Source organism: Dermacentor silvarum, chromosome 11 (assembly GCF_013339745.2).
Source record: "Dermacentor silvarum isolate Dsil-2018 chromosome 11, BIME_Dsil_1.4, whole genome shotgun sequence".
In the NCBI taxonomy this organism is placed as follows: domain Eukaryota; kingdom Metazoa; phylum Arthropoda; class Arachnida; order Ixodida; family Ixodidae; genus Dermacentor; species Dermacentor silvarum.
Genome location: NC_051164.1, coordinates 93,529,847 through 93,546,482, shown reverse-complemented (window position 1 = coordinate 93,546,482; position 16,636 = coordinate 93,529,847). Strand labels below are relative to the sequence as shown.

Genomic DNA, 16,636 nt, shown 5'->3' with positions numbered 1-16,636 from the left:
ATGCAGACGCTTCGAACGACACGCAGTGTACGCGAGCAGATGCCCCCCATAACACATTGGCTATACGGCTTCGCTGATGGCTCGGTGGACGGAGCAGAAAACGCGAAAGAAGCAGGAAAACAAAGCAAAACACGCACACACCGGAGAAATCGGATACCGTCACGCCGTATAACGCGCACGCACGGGGACCAATACAAACACACAAACACACCGAGCAATGGGCGTGGTCGGTCAAAATTTACGACGCGAGACGTACGACGCTGCCTCGAACGGCGGCGAAGACCGGAGGGGGTGGTATGTAGTGTTCTTGCTGTTCGGTTCTTCTTGAAGTCTTAAGGGCGGTTCAAGGCCACACTAACTGCTTTTGCGCGCTCTATTCCTCGGCCGTTGTAAATCTCTGCCTTCACCTTTCCGAGCACCTTTCTTTCATTTTACTTTCGATATTCTCGAGGTCACGTGCCTCACCGTGCCCACCTTCCGGCCGTATAGCGCATACCGGAGCGACATTCCCGCATAACGAAACAAAGGAGCCCTTTCTTCTTCTTCTTTTTTTTTTTTTTAGAACGTCGCTGTCCTCTCTCATCTACATAGCCGTGCTTTTGCACGACGCTGTCAATCCGGTAGTAATTCCGATACTGTTTGCTTCGCCGTTCAATCCGGTGCATTCCTATAGCAAATGTGTGCCATGCCTGCCTAAAAGCATCGTGCAGGTTCAGTCGCTGCCGTCGTCAGGGGCCATGACGTTATGCTGTTGTCCGGGAGGTCGAGGTTTCCGTGCCCGGGGGCCATTCAGATGAGTTGCAGAAACCGCTCGCGTACTCAGAGATACAGGTGCTTGTCAAGTGGACCATATATGGTGTCAAACTCTGCGTCCTTCATGACGCCGTCCCTCATGGCTAAGTCATGTAGAATTACGTTTGGCTGCTTTTGACTGCATTTCCCTCGGATGCAGAGCAGCTAAATCGGGACTAATTAGGCAGCGCGCTGCCTAATGAAACGGGTTTCGCTTTTTTTTTTGTTGTTGTTGTCGATACTTATTCTTTAGCAAGATATTTTTCAGGAGAGACTCGCTAGAAAGAGATCAGTCTCGGTTCGGTCAGTTTGTAGCCACGAACTATGGACCGATGTCAAACCTGAGCTGGCATGTTAGGGTTCAGCGGTCCTTACGTTACCTCGTCGTCACGAAATTCAGCCCTGTTAAGCAAAGATTCATTGAACGCAATCCCTAAAATATATTAAGGAAAACAAGACTCTCTTCCCATTCTACTCTCCTTCGTGGTGGCGCCTCTGCTCTGGAACAGTCGTGACTCACATATTCCACTGTCAGCTTGCCCAATGGTGATTTCTTTTTATAGCAGTGGGCGGGATCTATACGTATGGTGAAGGCTCAACGACATACTATTATACGTTCTTTGCACGTAAAGCCGCACAGGGCATACACACACACGAACCAAGTTCACTCCCCAGGGACCAACTGCCCTACACAAAGCCTCATGGCGCCATGATGATTCTTTTTCTTTCTTCTTTTTTTCTGTTTTCGCGAAGCTTTCCCTTCACTACTGAAGGACTGTTCCAGCTCACGGAAGGTGCTTTTGGCACCGGAACCGGTGATTTCGATTTGGGCGCGCTCACTGAGACGGTGTACATGGCGGAGGGAGCACAAAGTAAAGAACATGATCGTGAGAATAAATAAAAAAAGAAAGATTCGTGGTGCCGACGCTGTGTGAGGTTAGCGCGCAACACCCCACAGCAATCGCGGAGGAACCAGTTTTCGCCAGATCGTGGGGCACGGAGAACCGTGGCGCGCGCGCTAGGTTTACTACCAGGGGGAGGGTGTTGGGTTCTCGGAATCGGGTCACCGTGGTCGATGCGTCGCGGTCTTCACGCTTGCTCGTGATCATCCGTCTAGCCGGCCGGCCCGCTTGCCCCGTAACCTATAGCTGAGCTTGATTCGATTTATTGTTTTCTTCCGTATTTTTGTTTGTCCGTGTCCGAAAAAATAAGCTTTCTGCACTGTGGAACAGCGGCACCTCTCCTCAGTTGCGTTACCACGTGAATATGACGCCCTTGAAACCATATTCACTTGCAACGCAATGTTTTATGTATGTATGTATGTATGTATGTATGTATGTATGTATGTATGTATGTATGTATGTATGTATGTATGTATGTATGTATGTATGTATGTATGTATGTATGTATGTATGTATGTATGCATGCATGTATGTATGTATGTATGTATGTATGTATGTGTGTGTGTGTGTGTGTGTGTGTGTGTGTCTGTGTGTGTATGCGTGCGTGCGTGCGTGCGTGTGTGTGTGTGTGTGTGTATGTATGTATGTATGTATGTATGTATGTATGTATGTATGTATGTATGTATGTATGTATGTATGTATGTATGTATGTATGTATGTATGTATGTATGTGTGTGTGTGTGTATGTATGTATGTGTATGTATGTATGTATGTATGTATGTATGTGTGTGTGTGTATGTGTGTGTGTGTGTATGTATGTATGTATGTATGTATGTATGTATGTATGTATGTATGTATGTATGTATGTATGTATGTATGTATGTATGTATGTATGTATGTATGTATGCGTGAGTGTGACGAGGCGTGTGAGTGCACGTTATCATGAGCGTGAACACTCAGTACCTGTGAGTGTGACCTGACGTGAGTTTGAATGCGAATGAGTGCCGGTGAGTGTGACTGGATGCCAGTTTAATGTGCATGAGTGGGTGCTGGTGTGAGTGGACATGAGTGTGAGCTCGAGTGGGTGCATGACCTGACAAACTATTGATGAGCGATTAAGCCTGAGCCTCAACTTATTCTTCCAATTTCTCGCTCATGCTCTCAGAACTATAAAAATTACGTTGCATTGACATTGTTTCTAGTGCTGAAAGCATGCTGTACCGATAATATAATAAAATATATAATAATATCCCACCAGAATAAAACAGAAATACAAGAAAAAACACTGGAAGCAGATTATCCTTTCCAGATTTGGCAGTGTGCGTGTGACGCTGATGGGATTCATTCATATAGAGGCTTACTTTTGCGTTCACTGCGCGTTTAGCTCCAGGTTGTTCCTTGATCACACATCAGCCATTCAAGTAAACTTCTACCGTTTACCGCTGTTACGCGACATACCGGTTCAGAACTTCTAAATAGAAACGCGACGTTTAGGCAAAGGAAAGCCGGATTGTGACGTCATGAGTAGGTTTCCCTAAAAAAAACACACCGGTGTGTTAGAAAACAGCTCTCCGCTCACGCAGCATTCAACAAGACGGTACACTATATAGAAGAAACTGACGCAGTTGTATCCATTCATGTGCGCAAATTGCTGTTGTACTTTGCAACAAGTGTTTACAGGATGCCGTAAAATGTGAGACAGTTAAAATTCCAAGTCAAATGAGGAACACTGAGAAAACGTGGATACGAAGACATTCTTTCACACTTTAGGCGCACGTTTAAGTTTTTCGTAAGCCTATCCTGAGGTAGCATATGGTGTGAAGGTAATTTTGAATGCTGTAATACTTCATGATGATACTCTTAAATACAACTCCAACGCTTATCTTTAGTCATCCGTTAAACAAGAAAAACAGGCTCAGGTGATAAGCGGATACGCGTCAGAGTTGTTCTACTTCAATTTTGCCCGTCAGCTTGTCATTCCTGTGTAACGGTTGACAATAGTAATAATAAAAATGCCAATTGTAGAAGACTCTCGGAACTTCGTCTACGACAACGTGGTGGACAGGAGTATCTCCTTATCATTCAATAAATGGCCATATTTGATCTGAATGAACCCCACCGATAGCTGCACAGCTCCATCGACGGTGTAGACGTGTGAGGCGACAATTGCTGGTGGGTTCCGATAACCTGTATGTGTAGGTGAACGGATGCTCGCTTGCGAGTCTGCTTAATCTGTTCCCGTTAGCTGTGAAAACAGGGCTGATCTACAAGGCTGCTATAATACGACGTTGTGTAAGGCGCGTGCCAACGCCTGTGATCCAATATGTGTCGACACGAGACAACTGTCGCGGACAAGGCCGAGTTTGCCCTTTCCAGAAGTAGGACAGTCATACCGCTAATCCTTCCCAGAAGCTACAAAAAAATTAAAAAAAATTGTTACACTCAAGAGTTATGTAGTCTCGTTCGCAGCCACCCTTGGTTCCTTCTTGTTTACTTTCTTGCTTGTTTGTTTCATTTTCGGAACAATGCCGGCAAATAAGGTTAAGAAAGTATGGCACGCGTTGTTGGTCTGTTCGTCCACACCGTGATTACCGAAGCAGGCGGCGTTTACCTCGCGAGGTTAAGCCGCACGCCTCACTGGAACAGAAATTCTAGAGGCCGGAGCGTTTGATCCTTTCGAATGTAGGGCAGTATCACGGCCTGCGTTGCTCAGCTTGTATGCGAGGAAACGGGCAAAGTGTTCCCGTTCTTTCCGTCCGGCTGCGTTTTTTTTTTCTTTTTCTCAACGAGGCGGTGGATAGCCGCTGAAGTACAGTGCACGTATGCTCCAAACACATGTTCCGCCACATACTCTTGGCGCTTTGTTTCGCCGATACGCTAGGGCGGACATTAAAGAAAATGTGCAGTCGTTAACACTAATAATACAAATTAAAACCACCAGTGATACGAAGACAATTCGTCTACTCGATATCATACATTGCGCGAGCGACCAATTCTTAATTTCTAAGCGGAAATGGCACGATCGAAGCTTTTAAATCGCTTTACAGACTCTTAGGGGAATATTCAGAAACAGCGAGATGATATTACCAAACCTTTTCTGTGGGCGCAGAACGAGAATAGTAGGAAATATCAACCTATAGCAAAACAGAACCTGCTGAACTTAAGCGGTTTGGTTGATAGGTCTGTGGGAAACCACGCTATTCAAAATGCGAAAGCAGCTTTAAAAGGGACGAGAACAGAGGCTAAATCTGTACTCGTCTAACTAAGTTAACCTGAGTAAACAGTCTTAGAAGAAAATAACAATTGTTAGTGCAGAGTTTAACCCTCTCGTCGCCTTCTCCTCTGACCAGGTCTACATTACGCTGACTGCGTATTTTCAATAAAACGTAAGCGGGAATTCCTGAATGGCCAACGCTACTCCAAACAAAATTGATTAAACACATTTCTGGCGTTCACTTGCACTAACTAAAAGGCGACGACGCAAAGGAGGTTACGTCTCGCTGCACGATGAATAAACCGACTTAACCATTAAGCTTCCGGAACTCCGGTGGGAAAAGGGGGGCGTGGTTAGTTTAACTCCCTAAACGTTCTCGTCGAAGCTAACTTTTTCGCGGAAGAACTTGCAGCTTAATTAACCACGAGCAAGGTTTCTCCGAGAACTCTAAGCAATCTTGCTCAGACCCAGTTTCCCAGTTGACTCTTGCCCACCCAACAACGCCGGCACAACACGCAAGTTCCAAGGGCAGTAAACGAGTGAAGAAAATCGCCACACTAATCTCGGCCATTGAGACGGAGGACGTGCGCAACTCCGAACCGCTGAACTCATCAATTCTACCAAAAAGAAAGAAAGAAAGAAAGAAAGAAAGAAGAAAGAAAGAAAGAAAGAAAGAAAGAAAGAAAGAAAGAAAGAAAGAAAGAAAGAAAGAAAGAACGGCTAGTGTTCCCGTTCCGCCGAGGCCATTCAGGCTCCGGCAGACGTTACTGCAGAGAAATTCGGCACTAATTTCTCCGCCACTATAACGGCTCTCGAAACAACCACCCGTTTCGACCAAGTTCAGCAGCTCGCTTTTGTCTCCGCGATGACAACAGCGCAAACACAATAGACGTGCTCGGAGTGCAGTGAACCAGGGAACGAAATCACCGCGCTACACTTAAAAAACACAAGGACAACCAGCGACCGTATATAGCAGACTGCTCCTAAACTCTGCCTTTTGCCATTTCTCCCCCCCCCCCTCCCCCCCTTTTTATTTCTTTTCCTTAAAGATAAAGAAAAGAAACTAACTGTCGAGCAGCTAAACCTCGCGACCTACATTGCGCGCTCCACAGACTTCTACACTTCGCGCACACTCGTACGTATAGTACAAGTGCCGCCTTCAAAAGCGGTGGCCGAATTCTCGTCAAGCACGCTGCTGTTAATGGCGGCCTCCCTCATCTCCTCCGAAAAGAGCATGGGCCGGCGCGAAGCAAATTAGACGTGAGTAGAAGCAGTAGTAGCACAATGGACAAGAAGCGAGCGAGAGAAAACGAGAAAAAGTAAAAATAAAAGATGCTGTTGCACTGTGCGAAGAAGCTGCTGCTCGCCACGCGCCGAGTCGACGACGTCGTTGGTCGGGAGAGGGCATATTTAAACCCGTAGTCTACGCGGCCAAAACACTCGCCGTGCTCGCGGCAACAAAAAAACCGCGCAATGTAGAAGAAGGCCCAGTGTTGTGGGATTCGGGACGCGCAAATGCGAAAGGAGAGAGAGGGGGAGAGAAGATGAAGAAGATAAGAGGACGAGCGCGATCAAGATCACTGCGGAGGAACAGAGAAAAGCCGTGGTAGTGTTCCACATCGCGGACTTTCGAAGTGGATGGCGCGTGTGCGCTTAGTATAGCGCCGCTGATCACGAGGTCAGGGCACAACTTGGCCGAATCCTTCGTTGTTTTCTTTCCTTCTCCCTTTTATGTCAATCCCTCCTCCCCTCTCTCTCCTACACATGTCGCGTTTAAAGCCCGGCCTTGCTCGGTCAAGTTGAAGGATCCCCCCCCCCCCCCCCCCCCCTCATTTACTGTCGCCTATGCGTTTGTTCATGCACTCCTAAATTGCAGACGCTTGCACTATAGCTGTCGGCGCCAGATTCCTGACTGGTGTCACGAGATTCGTTGACAGTCAGTCGAAACCATATACTGTCATCCTGAGCATCATCTACGTTTGTGTTTCTCCTTCCTTAACTGATTGATTCTAAAGTGTCCAAGGAATGAGCAGCCTTCTATAGAGTTGGCAACTATACACTTATTCAGATCATTCGGAACTTTGGCACGTAGCCTTCGCTGGCAAACACTTCTGAGCCATTGGATTGTAGCCGACATACCATTCTGACCATAACTTAGACAACAGAACTAGTTCAGTCATTTTTTTTTTCGAATGCGTGTCTCACACTCTGCAAAAAGGCGGTATCGCACATTCCTTCCGGAGCCCCTGACAGGGTTGAGGGTGGTCAAAGTCGCACGTTGCACTTGGTGCGGGCGTACGCGAATAAGGCACAATGCCAAATGCGACCGTTGTGACGTACCGGGAATGGTGCGCCGTGCCCCTTGAGTACGCGCATGGACGGAAGACGCTGGCTGATTCTCTATCCAAAATCATCAATCTACCACTTGCTAAAAAAAATTCTCCCTCTCTCTCTCTCTCCCTCTATTACATATACTGAAAATCTTGGCCAGACCGCAAATTCAGTTGTAGAGCTGTTCGTTCACTACGCGCACTCCTGCACAGCACGGGTTTCACGGCTGTGAAAGTCAATCTGTTGTTGACGCCTTTCTGTCCACATCGTCGCCACTCGTAACGCACATTCTCTCCTCTTCAATTTATCTAGGCGTACAGTAGCAGGCCAAAGGAGACAGCCTCACGTCTACCTCTCTGTCTTAAATAAACACCTCTTTCTCTGTTGAGCACCGGGGCCAGCTTAACTATTGTAGTGAGGGCGTACACGCCAGCTGCTGCCAATGAATTCAATTCAATTACATTCATTATTTCCTTAGCAGGACTCTGGTGCGAGTTAGTTGGTTCATGAACTTGGAGCAAACTTTGACCGGCGCGAAGAAAACGAGGCGAAAGACGAGGAACACGAAGAAACAGCGCTCGTTTCTTCGTGTTCCTCGTCTTTCGTCTCGCTTTCGTCGCGCTGGTCAAAGTCTGGAACTATTTCCTAGGCTAAACTCCACGCCATACCAGAGAAGGGCCTAAGCATTCAGGCTTCAAAAGCGCCTCTATAACACTTTTTCCTCGCAGATTTCATTCACGACAGTTTCACGAACCCTGTATACGGCATCTTCCGTTTTCGTTGACATCTTTCTCTTCGTGTACTCAACGTAACCAATCTGAGTTCTGTTCAGTTCGGCCACGATTGCATAAACAAGGCTGCACCTTCGTAGAGAAATGAACATCGCGACTTTTGCGCTGAGATAGCACCCACCCGCACTCTATACCACAAAGCACCGCGCCCACACAGACGCATTAAAGGCTTGGTGCTCATAAAACGAGAACTATGCGGCGCAAGCGCGCGACGTACTCACTTTCGTGATCGGGCGCAGCCACCGCAGAGCAGAAAAGAAAGGCGATTGCGACGAGTCCGACGCCGAACAGCCGTAACCGGGCGGCCGCGTCCTCTCCTGCGAACTTTGCACTGGTGGCACACATTTTCGGGCGAGAAGCAAAACTGCAGCGCGTTGGCCTTGCTTCTTGTTGCAGAAACTGCCGGCTTCCTCGTACACCGGCACTCAAAAGAGACGAAGAGGTCTTCCAGAGAGATAAAAGGAAACCCGTCCGTCTTCTTCCTTAATCACTGTCTTCTTCCCCTTATCACCTTCGGCTCATTCCAGGCCGACGCAGACACGATACGGCCGAGCCTTATCAACGGAGGTCACCGCAAGACTCGAAGACAGCACCGACAACACGGCCGCTCAATATATCTCCGTCTAGCTTTTCCGCCTCGTCCCAATCAGGATCGAACGAGGGCAGTCCTTCTTCTTCCGGCCGAGGGGCGACGAGTTGACGACAAGACAAGCGACACGATGTCCCGCTGGGGCCGACGGCGCCGCGCGCGCCGGTCAAGAACAAACAGCTCGCTCCGCTGGCACGAACGAACGGACGGACGGCCAGGCAGGACGGACGTACGGAACGCGGCCTCAACGGTCACGCCGCGGTGGGACACCAGGAAGAGAGCCAACGGGACGCCGCCGAAGTTGCTCGATGACGCACACCGACGAACCGAGCACCCAAAAAAATCTTGGCCCGAGCAGGAGGCACCGACCCACTACTACACGACACGCCGCGGCGACTGTTGCCGACGGACTGGACGCTCCTGGTAGCGGTAGCTGGTAGAGATCGCGTCTGGGAGCATCCCTCGCTGCCGCGGCAACCCTGAACTTGATTCAGTTGTGAGAGGAGGGTGTTGCGCCAGGCCGCACCGGCGGGCGGCGTGTGTTACGTCGTAAGTGGGAAGGGAGAGAGAGAGAGAAAGAGACACACACACACACATACGAACCACGTGACGTCCTCTCCGCTAGTTTGGCGTTTCGCTTTACTCGTGTGGGCTGGCTCCGAGGGAGGAGGGAACCGGAAGAAGAAGAGGATGAGTGGAAAGGTGTGTGTGGGCCAAGTTCCGCCGTGCCAGCTCAGTTGTTCCGAAAACCTCCTGCAGTGCTGCTGCCGCCGCCGCCGGTCGGTGACGGGAGCGGAGCGGTTTCTTCTTTGCACAAACGGCTGGCTGGGTGGCTCGACTTTTGAGAAGAAGAGAGACTCCCTCTCTATTTCACTCGCCCACTCTGTTGCTGCTGTGAGCCGGGTCATCGCTCGTCCCATCCTCGCCACATACGACGTCGACTTACCCCACGCCCAACAACACACACACACACACTACTACACACACCGAGAAAAGAAGAAAATAAGGAATACAGCATGATATGTGAACGAAGATTTTCGCTTGCGACTCAATTGTCTGGCGAGAGAAGAGCATAGTGGAAGGTAACACACACACACACACACACACACACACACACACACACACACACACACACACACACACACACACACACACACACACACACACACACACACACACACACACACACACACACACACACACACACACACACACACACACACACACACACACACACACACACACACCTGTCGAGAAGGACAAGAGAAAGAGGCGAGAAGGAAACGGAAGGAAGACGAAATAGAAACCGACTTCGTTCCGTTGCGTGGCGCGCGACTACTTTGGTCGCCGGTGAAAAGAAAGCAGGGTGACCAGATGGATCCGATTCGCTGACTCCAATCGATAGATATCAGTGACACCTTTTCGCCTTGGGACCTCCGGTTTGGGACCTCTTGCTTGATGCGGAAGTAAACCTTGAGCTTGCCTGATTGTCGAAAGGATATCACTCACCTAACATGCTCTAACGAGCGGCAAGTTTTGCCAGAAAATGTTTCAGAAGGGGCGGAACATTTCCCGAGGAATCGCTCCTATTTAGCTTGTTCAATACTTCACTTAACGACAAATCTCATGCATTGTATTGTCATGCAAGCTCCACTGGAGGGTTGAGTCCCTGAAAGACAGCGTGACAAGAAAAAAAAAAACAAATATTGGCGGTGTGTTCATCCCTTCTGGATGATTGGCCACGTTAATGCGATTAACAACCTATCTTATGATGGTTATGTCATGGGCGATGATATGTTTTATATGTTATGATGATTATATGAAAAGTGACACATACCCATTGATTCAAGTTGGCGTGAAACGTGCTCAATGAAGAGCGGTACATGAATAGTGACTCAAAGTTGATCCGACAGGTTTGCTTCGAACCCGGCTCCCTATGTACCGCAGCCCGACGCATCTACCCATTAGACCACGGATTAGGCCAGTGACCCATGTTGGCGCGAAAGAGGCCAGACGCCGATAGACAGACAGACGTACTGACAGACTGGAAACGAGGTGAAGTTCCCAAAGAATGCTAATCGCACTACAAAGAGCGGAAAGGCCGATGATTACCATCGGATAAATGCTACAGCTGGACAGGTGATAATAGTTAAACCATTTCGGTTTCCCGCTTCTCTTTTCTAACGTGCTCCAGTACAGGCAACCTGGCCTCGACTGAAGTGTGCGGAAAGAGTTGCCATTGAGAGAATGCCAATGGAATTCCCGTTTTAATGATTGAAACAACTTGACCGCCTCCAAAAACGTCTCCTAATTCATTGCACCGAGAAAAGAAGAAAATAAGGAATACAGCATGATATGTGAACGAAGATTTTCGCTTGCGGACTCAATTGTCTGGCGAGAGAAGAGCATAGTGGCAAGGATAACGCGTCACTTGGGCATTGCACACTAAAACATCCGCATGACAACGCGGCGCGCTTCAAGAGTGATCACTGTACGAACAAGATTGGCACAGCAACCGTGGTCGTCGCAATTTCCGGCAATTGCTTTGGCTCCATGTTCTTTGTGATAACGGTACCGGTACCAAATTTGCTCGTAAAAGCTGAGCTGGTCGCTCCCCGCTAGCAAAGGAAACACGTGACGTAACATTGCTCGTCGTCGTCTGGCACCGCTCAAGGGCTGGGTCTTCCGACAAGAAGTGACGGCTCGTAGTAGACGGCGCACGCGTCAGGGGTTGGCTTCAACAGGAGTCAAAGGGAAGGGGTGGGGTCAGGAGGCGTTCTTATAGAGAGCCGGGCACGGCTAAAGGCACGGCGCGTCGCGGCCGTGACATCTGGTCGTACAATATACGGGCCGGCCGCCTTTGAATAGCGCCGCGTACAGCACGTGTCCAGGCGGAGACGTCGTTAGCGACACGGACACGTCCACCGCGGAAGGCTCGCAGAAAAAGGCAAGGTCGGTTGACCGGCCGCCGGTCTGGCGCGTCGGGGATTCTCGCTCGTATAACGGCACGATGATGTCGGCGTGGTTCAGAGCTGCATGCTAGAGCACGTTTGGTCAGCGTGCAGGCTGGCCGGCCTTGTTCTTCAGCGGAATAACGGCGCCGCACGTTTCGGCCAGAGGTGCCGGTCTACGTGATCTACGCGCGTAGTTTTGCGGCTGCAGGGGGACGCAAGAGGTTTAGCTGTGGCTGCCGCCCTCTGGCGCCGTCGGCAGTTAGTTGACGGCACGCTTCTGGGCCGGAGAGGAGAGCGCGATTACTGACGGGTGCCTCAAGCTTTGGCCCAACTTGTTGCGGCGTGTTTCGCGACAGATTAACGAGATAATACACACTGTAAGTGGGCCACGCGGATTGACAGCGCTAAAGAGAGAGAGACAATGCCGGTCGCGAGCGCCAGTGCAACTCTGAAAGGGTGAATGGGTGTCATTAAGAGCTTATTATCTCGAGCACAATGCGCGAGTGTGCTCCTGCCGAGCGCTTGAGTGGCATTGCTCTGGATTACGAAGACCCACTGCAAAGACCCCAACACTGTTGGGGTCTTCGAAGTACGGTCACATACAGTTGACATTGACTTCAACAACGTCCTAAGCAGTGTGACAGTTAGGCTGCTTACGCTTACGCGAAGCTGAGAAAAAGAAAAGACGAAAAAAAAAGGAAGCGACACTCTGTTTCAGCAGCAAAAGCGCCAGGTTACTTATATTGCCATCCATCATCATGATCATCCTTATCATCCCATTTAAGTATACTGCAGGTCCAAGGCCTCTGCCGGAGACCTCCAACTCCATCTGTTCACACTCATCCGAACACACAATGTTGCTACAAATGTAATAATATTATTACTACCCATAACTCTATTGTGCTGCCGACAGCACTTCCCGTGCCCTTGGCGCCAGTTCTGTAGCTTTGTGAAACACCGGTGGTCGTCCGTTGCAGGTGTTGTACGACAGGCCCATCTCCAAGAATTCCTCTGAATAATATCAGCTAGAATATTATATACCTATAGTTGCGTGAGTTGATTATAGACAGTAGACAAACATTGCATGTAGCTGGATGTAACAGGTAAGTAAGTCCGAATCCTCTACTATTCTCAAGAAAAAGGATCTATATTACGAGCGTTCTTATTTCCAGCCTATCGAAGTTAACACGTGTTTGCGGCACTCTCGGGTTCGTTCTTCACTAAGAGGCTTCAATATCTAGGTAATGTTTAATTTTTTTTCATAATATAGCAGGAACGTGAGTCAGCTACTATGCCTTACACAGTTGTGGTACCTGAATTTTATTTCGAGGCGTCAAACCAAGCTACTGACTCAGACTTTTTAAACTTTCCAAAGATGCATCTTGGATCAACAAGTGCTGCGACTTGAGTAAGCTTAAGTGGAAAGTTGCGCCAGTTCGGTCGACATGACAACTCCGAAGGTGGCACTCAGCGTTTCTCACATGACATTATTCTGGCCCGGTTATACGGCAGGTTGTTTATTATAAGCTTCAACATTTAATACCTCTTAATATCGTACTTGTTTCGGGCAATACACTTAAACCAAAAAGCTGAGACGAAACAAGGTTAGGGCTTCTTGACAGGGCCAGTAGTCGCAGTACGATCCCTGGTCTTCAAGTATAACAGGTTTCATACAATTTCGAATAATGCAAACAGAGTCCCACTGACCCACATTCAAGCATGAAATGTTAAAATTCTGCAAACGATGAAATGCGAGGATATCACTATGAACATTTAATTCCATCGCTTCAGAAATCGATGAGTCAAATTAGACAACAAACCTTTCCTTGTGTGCTTTCAGACTTTCAGAGAGGGCAATGTAGTGTCGACCCACCACACACCTGTACGACGTGATTGCATAACGGTTCACAAATTGGAGCAGCGCAATGCTTAATGGCAGTGCAAGGTCACAGCGAGGGACCCGTGAAAGGTTTTTTGATGAGACGGATAACCCACTCACAACAGCAAAGCTCCATCATCATAATCATCACCATCGTTCTCATCATCGTCAATGACAGTCAGGTTAGTGTAGTACTGTGCCTGACATACTACATCAGACAAAGACAATCACATACGAAAAGCACACATGCGCGCGAGCACCGCAGGCAAACACGAGCAAAGTACGCGAGCGCAAAGATTGGGCGCAGTTAGTCTACAGGGCAGATTAAAGGCTTGCATTACCCGGGAAGCTCAAAGGCCCCGACCTTCAACGCTATTACTAAATGTGCATCTCAGTAGAGCCCCGAATTGCACCGTCAGATCGGGCGTGCCTGCATTGCCACCCCCATAAACGGTTCGTACCCCGTGGCGTTCTCCTCCAGTTATTGACCCTTGCATGTCCTAAAGGAGCGTTCCACAATGGGCTCTTATCGGCATGCAGTCACTTCGGACATTGACATAACGGTCCCGTCACTCGGTTCGGCGTCGTCGGCGGCGGCCCTTTCACACAACGGGCGCGTCACGCTTACAAGCGGCACGCCGGCGTATACGCACACGTGGTTCAATGCAACCGGAAGCAGCGGTAGCAGAAGTTCGAGTACGTTCCAAGAGCGCGCGGCAAACACTAAAAAACACGCCGGACGAGATTGCCAACGGAAGGTGTTTCGAGATGCGCAGCGGGATCTGCAAAAAAGACGGCGGAGAGCGGGGTGAACGAGTCATCTGGCATTCGAGAAGAGAAGGCATGCGTAAGCGTGCTCGTAATTGCGGGTGCTTCTTTCTCGAAAGGATGACCGGCGGCGCGGGCCGAGGTGTTAAGAGCCGGTCGTCACGGGGAGGAGGAAGAAATGGACTCGTACGTGTCGTGTCCACTCGCCTGTTTCGGTGCTCGAGGCCTGACCTCAAGGAATCCCGACAAGGTGATGCGCCTAATCTTGCTCAAGAGTTTTTCGGAGGGGGTGGTTGTAGGCAGCGGTTAGGGCTCAACAAAAGCGGGAGGAGAGAGAGTCCGCAATGGACGTCGCAGAAGTTGTTCCTGGCGTGCAGACCACTTGATCGATAGGTGCCACGGGCTCGAAGCTTTCTGGGGCCGTGGCTTCGTGGTCACACGAGGAAGTGCGAGAGTCCTTTTCGCGAGTGCACGGTGGCTCTCTCGCGGAGAAACGATACGGAGAAACGGATGTGCCGCCTTTCGCTTGCCGAAGCGCTTCGCCACTGTGCCTGTAGTTTATTAGAAACGCAGTGATCACTGGTGCAGCATTAGAGTTACAGAATGGATACCAAAAGAAGGGAAGCGCAGTCAAGGACGACAGAAAACTAGGTGGGGTGATGAAGTTAGGAAATTTGCAGGCGCAAGTTGGAATCAGCTAGCGCAAGACAGGGGTAGTTGGATATTGCAGGAAGAGGCCTTCGTCCTGCAGTGGACATAAAATACAGGCTGATGATGATGATGATGATGATGATGATATGATGATGATATGTGTAGGTCTGTGTATATGTATCTAAATTCAGGCAGTCAGAATTAAACCGGAGCATACGAAAGCTGCGTCTCTCATAGCGGCGTTTCTTTGCGATGTTAAACCACACGAATCAACCAATCGAAGGTAGGTAAGTGGGAAAGACAAAGATCGTACGTACAGCCAACAAATGTAAAAAAAAAAAAAAAGAAAAATGATAGCCTAAATACAAAATCCGCGTCCTACAGTCACCATATTTTAACTTTTTTTCTTTCATCTGCAACATCATCTCATCAAGTTCGGTGCGGGGAATGCCAAGGAAAACGATTTCTCCGTCCCCACGTATTTAGATATATGAGCTCCTGCGCTAAAGCGTCCTCATTAGCAAGATCTTTACGACACCCATAGGCCCAATGCTTTTCCTGCAACACAGCCTCGCCTTGCTTCCACGTCACAACCAGAGCCCCGGCGAACCGAAGGCGTGACCCTCGTTCATCGCGTTTCATGCCGACGCCGCTCTCATTAACGCCGTCGTGACGACCCCCAACACTTCACCGCAACAAAGCACTCAGCTCAGACAGGAAAATTGCCGGCGAAGCGGAGAGGCCTATGAGACGTCCCCGGTGTGCTCCATTGTTACACGGCGTTTATGCCTGTCGTGCCTTTGACTTCGCAGGAACCGCTAGACGGATAAAGACGAAGAAACAAAACGAAAACTAGCCTTCTGGCTACAAAAGGAAGCGCCTTCAGTTGCTTTTCTGTATCACCCTCGTATGCATGTCGGACAAATTTCCTCGAACATGTTGATGACATTTGAAGCTATGAACACGTCAACCCATGACGCGCTCGTAAGGGCGTCATGGCCTTCCTGCAGCCAACCATTAGGACCACCGCAACCTTGTCCTTAGTCTGTCTGCTCTTTCTATATTCGTTCTTTATGTACCACGTGGTTCCGCGTACTAAATCTTTTCTTTTTTTTGTTTTGTTCTCAAGATACTACTGCTCCAAACGGCTATCGCAGCAGTAGGGAGTACAAGATCCAATGCAAGATCAGTGGTTCTCAATATTTGGAAGGAATTCCGCGGGCGACAGAGATCAAACACGAACCGGCAGTGCGTCCCAATGCTCCATAGTGCGGACAAAATAACTACATTCGGAAATGCGGAAGTACCTGTGTAAGTGCACACAGACTCACTACAACCCATATTCTTTCCCATACATAACTTGCGCGATGAATCGCAGTGTGATGCCAGTTAATGAACAAAATTCCACCTATTAACCTCTTAGCTATGTTTCTTTTATGGTACATGTCTCAATTGCAGTACGAAAGCCGAAGATATTAAACTCTTATCAATTTAACAGAAATATGGCGCTCAACACCAGACCGGAAAAAAAAAGGTTATTAAGATCTGCGACGAAATCCACTGACGTTACAGTTAATCCTTATCAGCAGTACATTTTTAGGTACCAGCATTTTTTAGTGCAGAAAAAAATGTATGTTGAAAATTCGGAAATAATTGTATTCGAGGAAACAGACTTATTAGAACTCGCGTGTAAACGGCATCGCAATTCTGTTATGTCAGCTGTCGAACTAGAAAAGGCTGACATTACTTGGAGAATAACTCGCAG

The 16,636-nt window shown here is 48.8% G+C and overlaps 1 protein-coding gene across 2 annotated transcripts in view; it reads right to left on the bottom strand.

Moving 5' to 3' along the window:
• LOC119432743 (uncharacterized) overlaps positions 1-16,636 on the bottom strand; it is a 218,015-nt gene that overhangs the window by 25,649 nt on the left and 175,730 nt on the right. Inside the window, exon 1 of one of the 2 annotated variants that reach the window (XM_037699900.2) lies at positions 8,252-8,982. The exons of the other annotated variant lie outside the window; for it this stretch is intronic. Within the exon in view, the coding sequence (XP_037555828.1) occupies positions 8,252-8,375 (124 nt within the window). The 5' untranslated portion in view covers positions 8,376-8,982. Of the gene's footprint in view, positions 1-8,251; positions 8,983-16,636 lie in introns of those variants that run through there. 2 annotated transcript variants of the gene reach the window in all.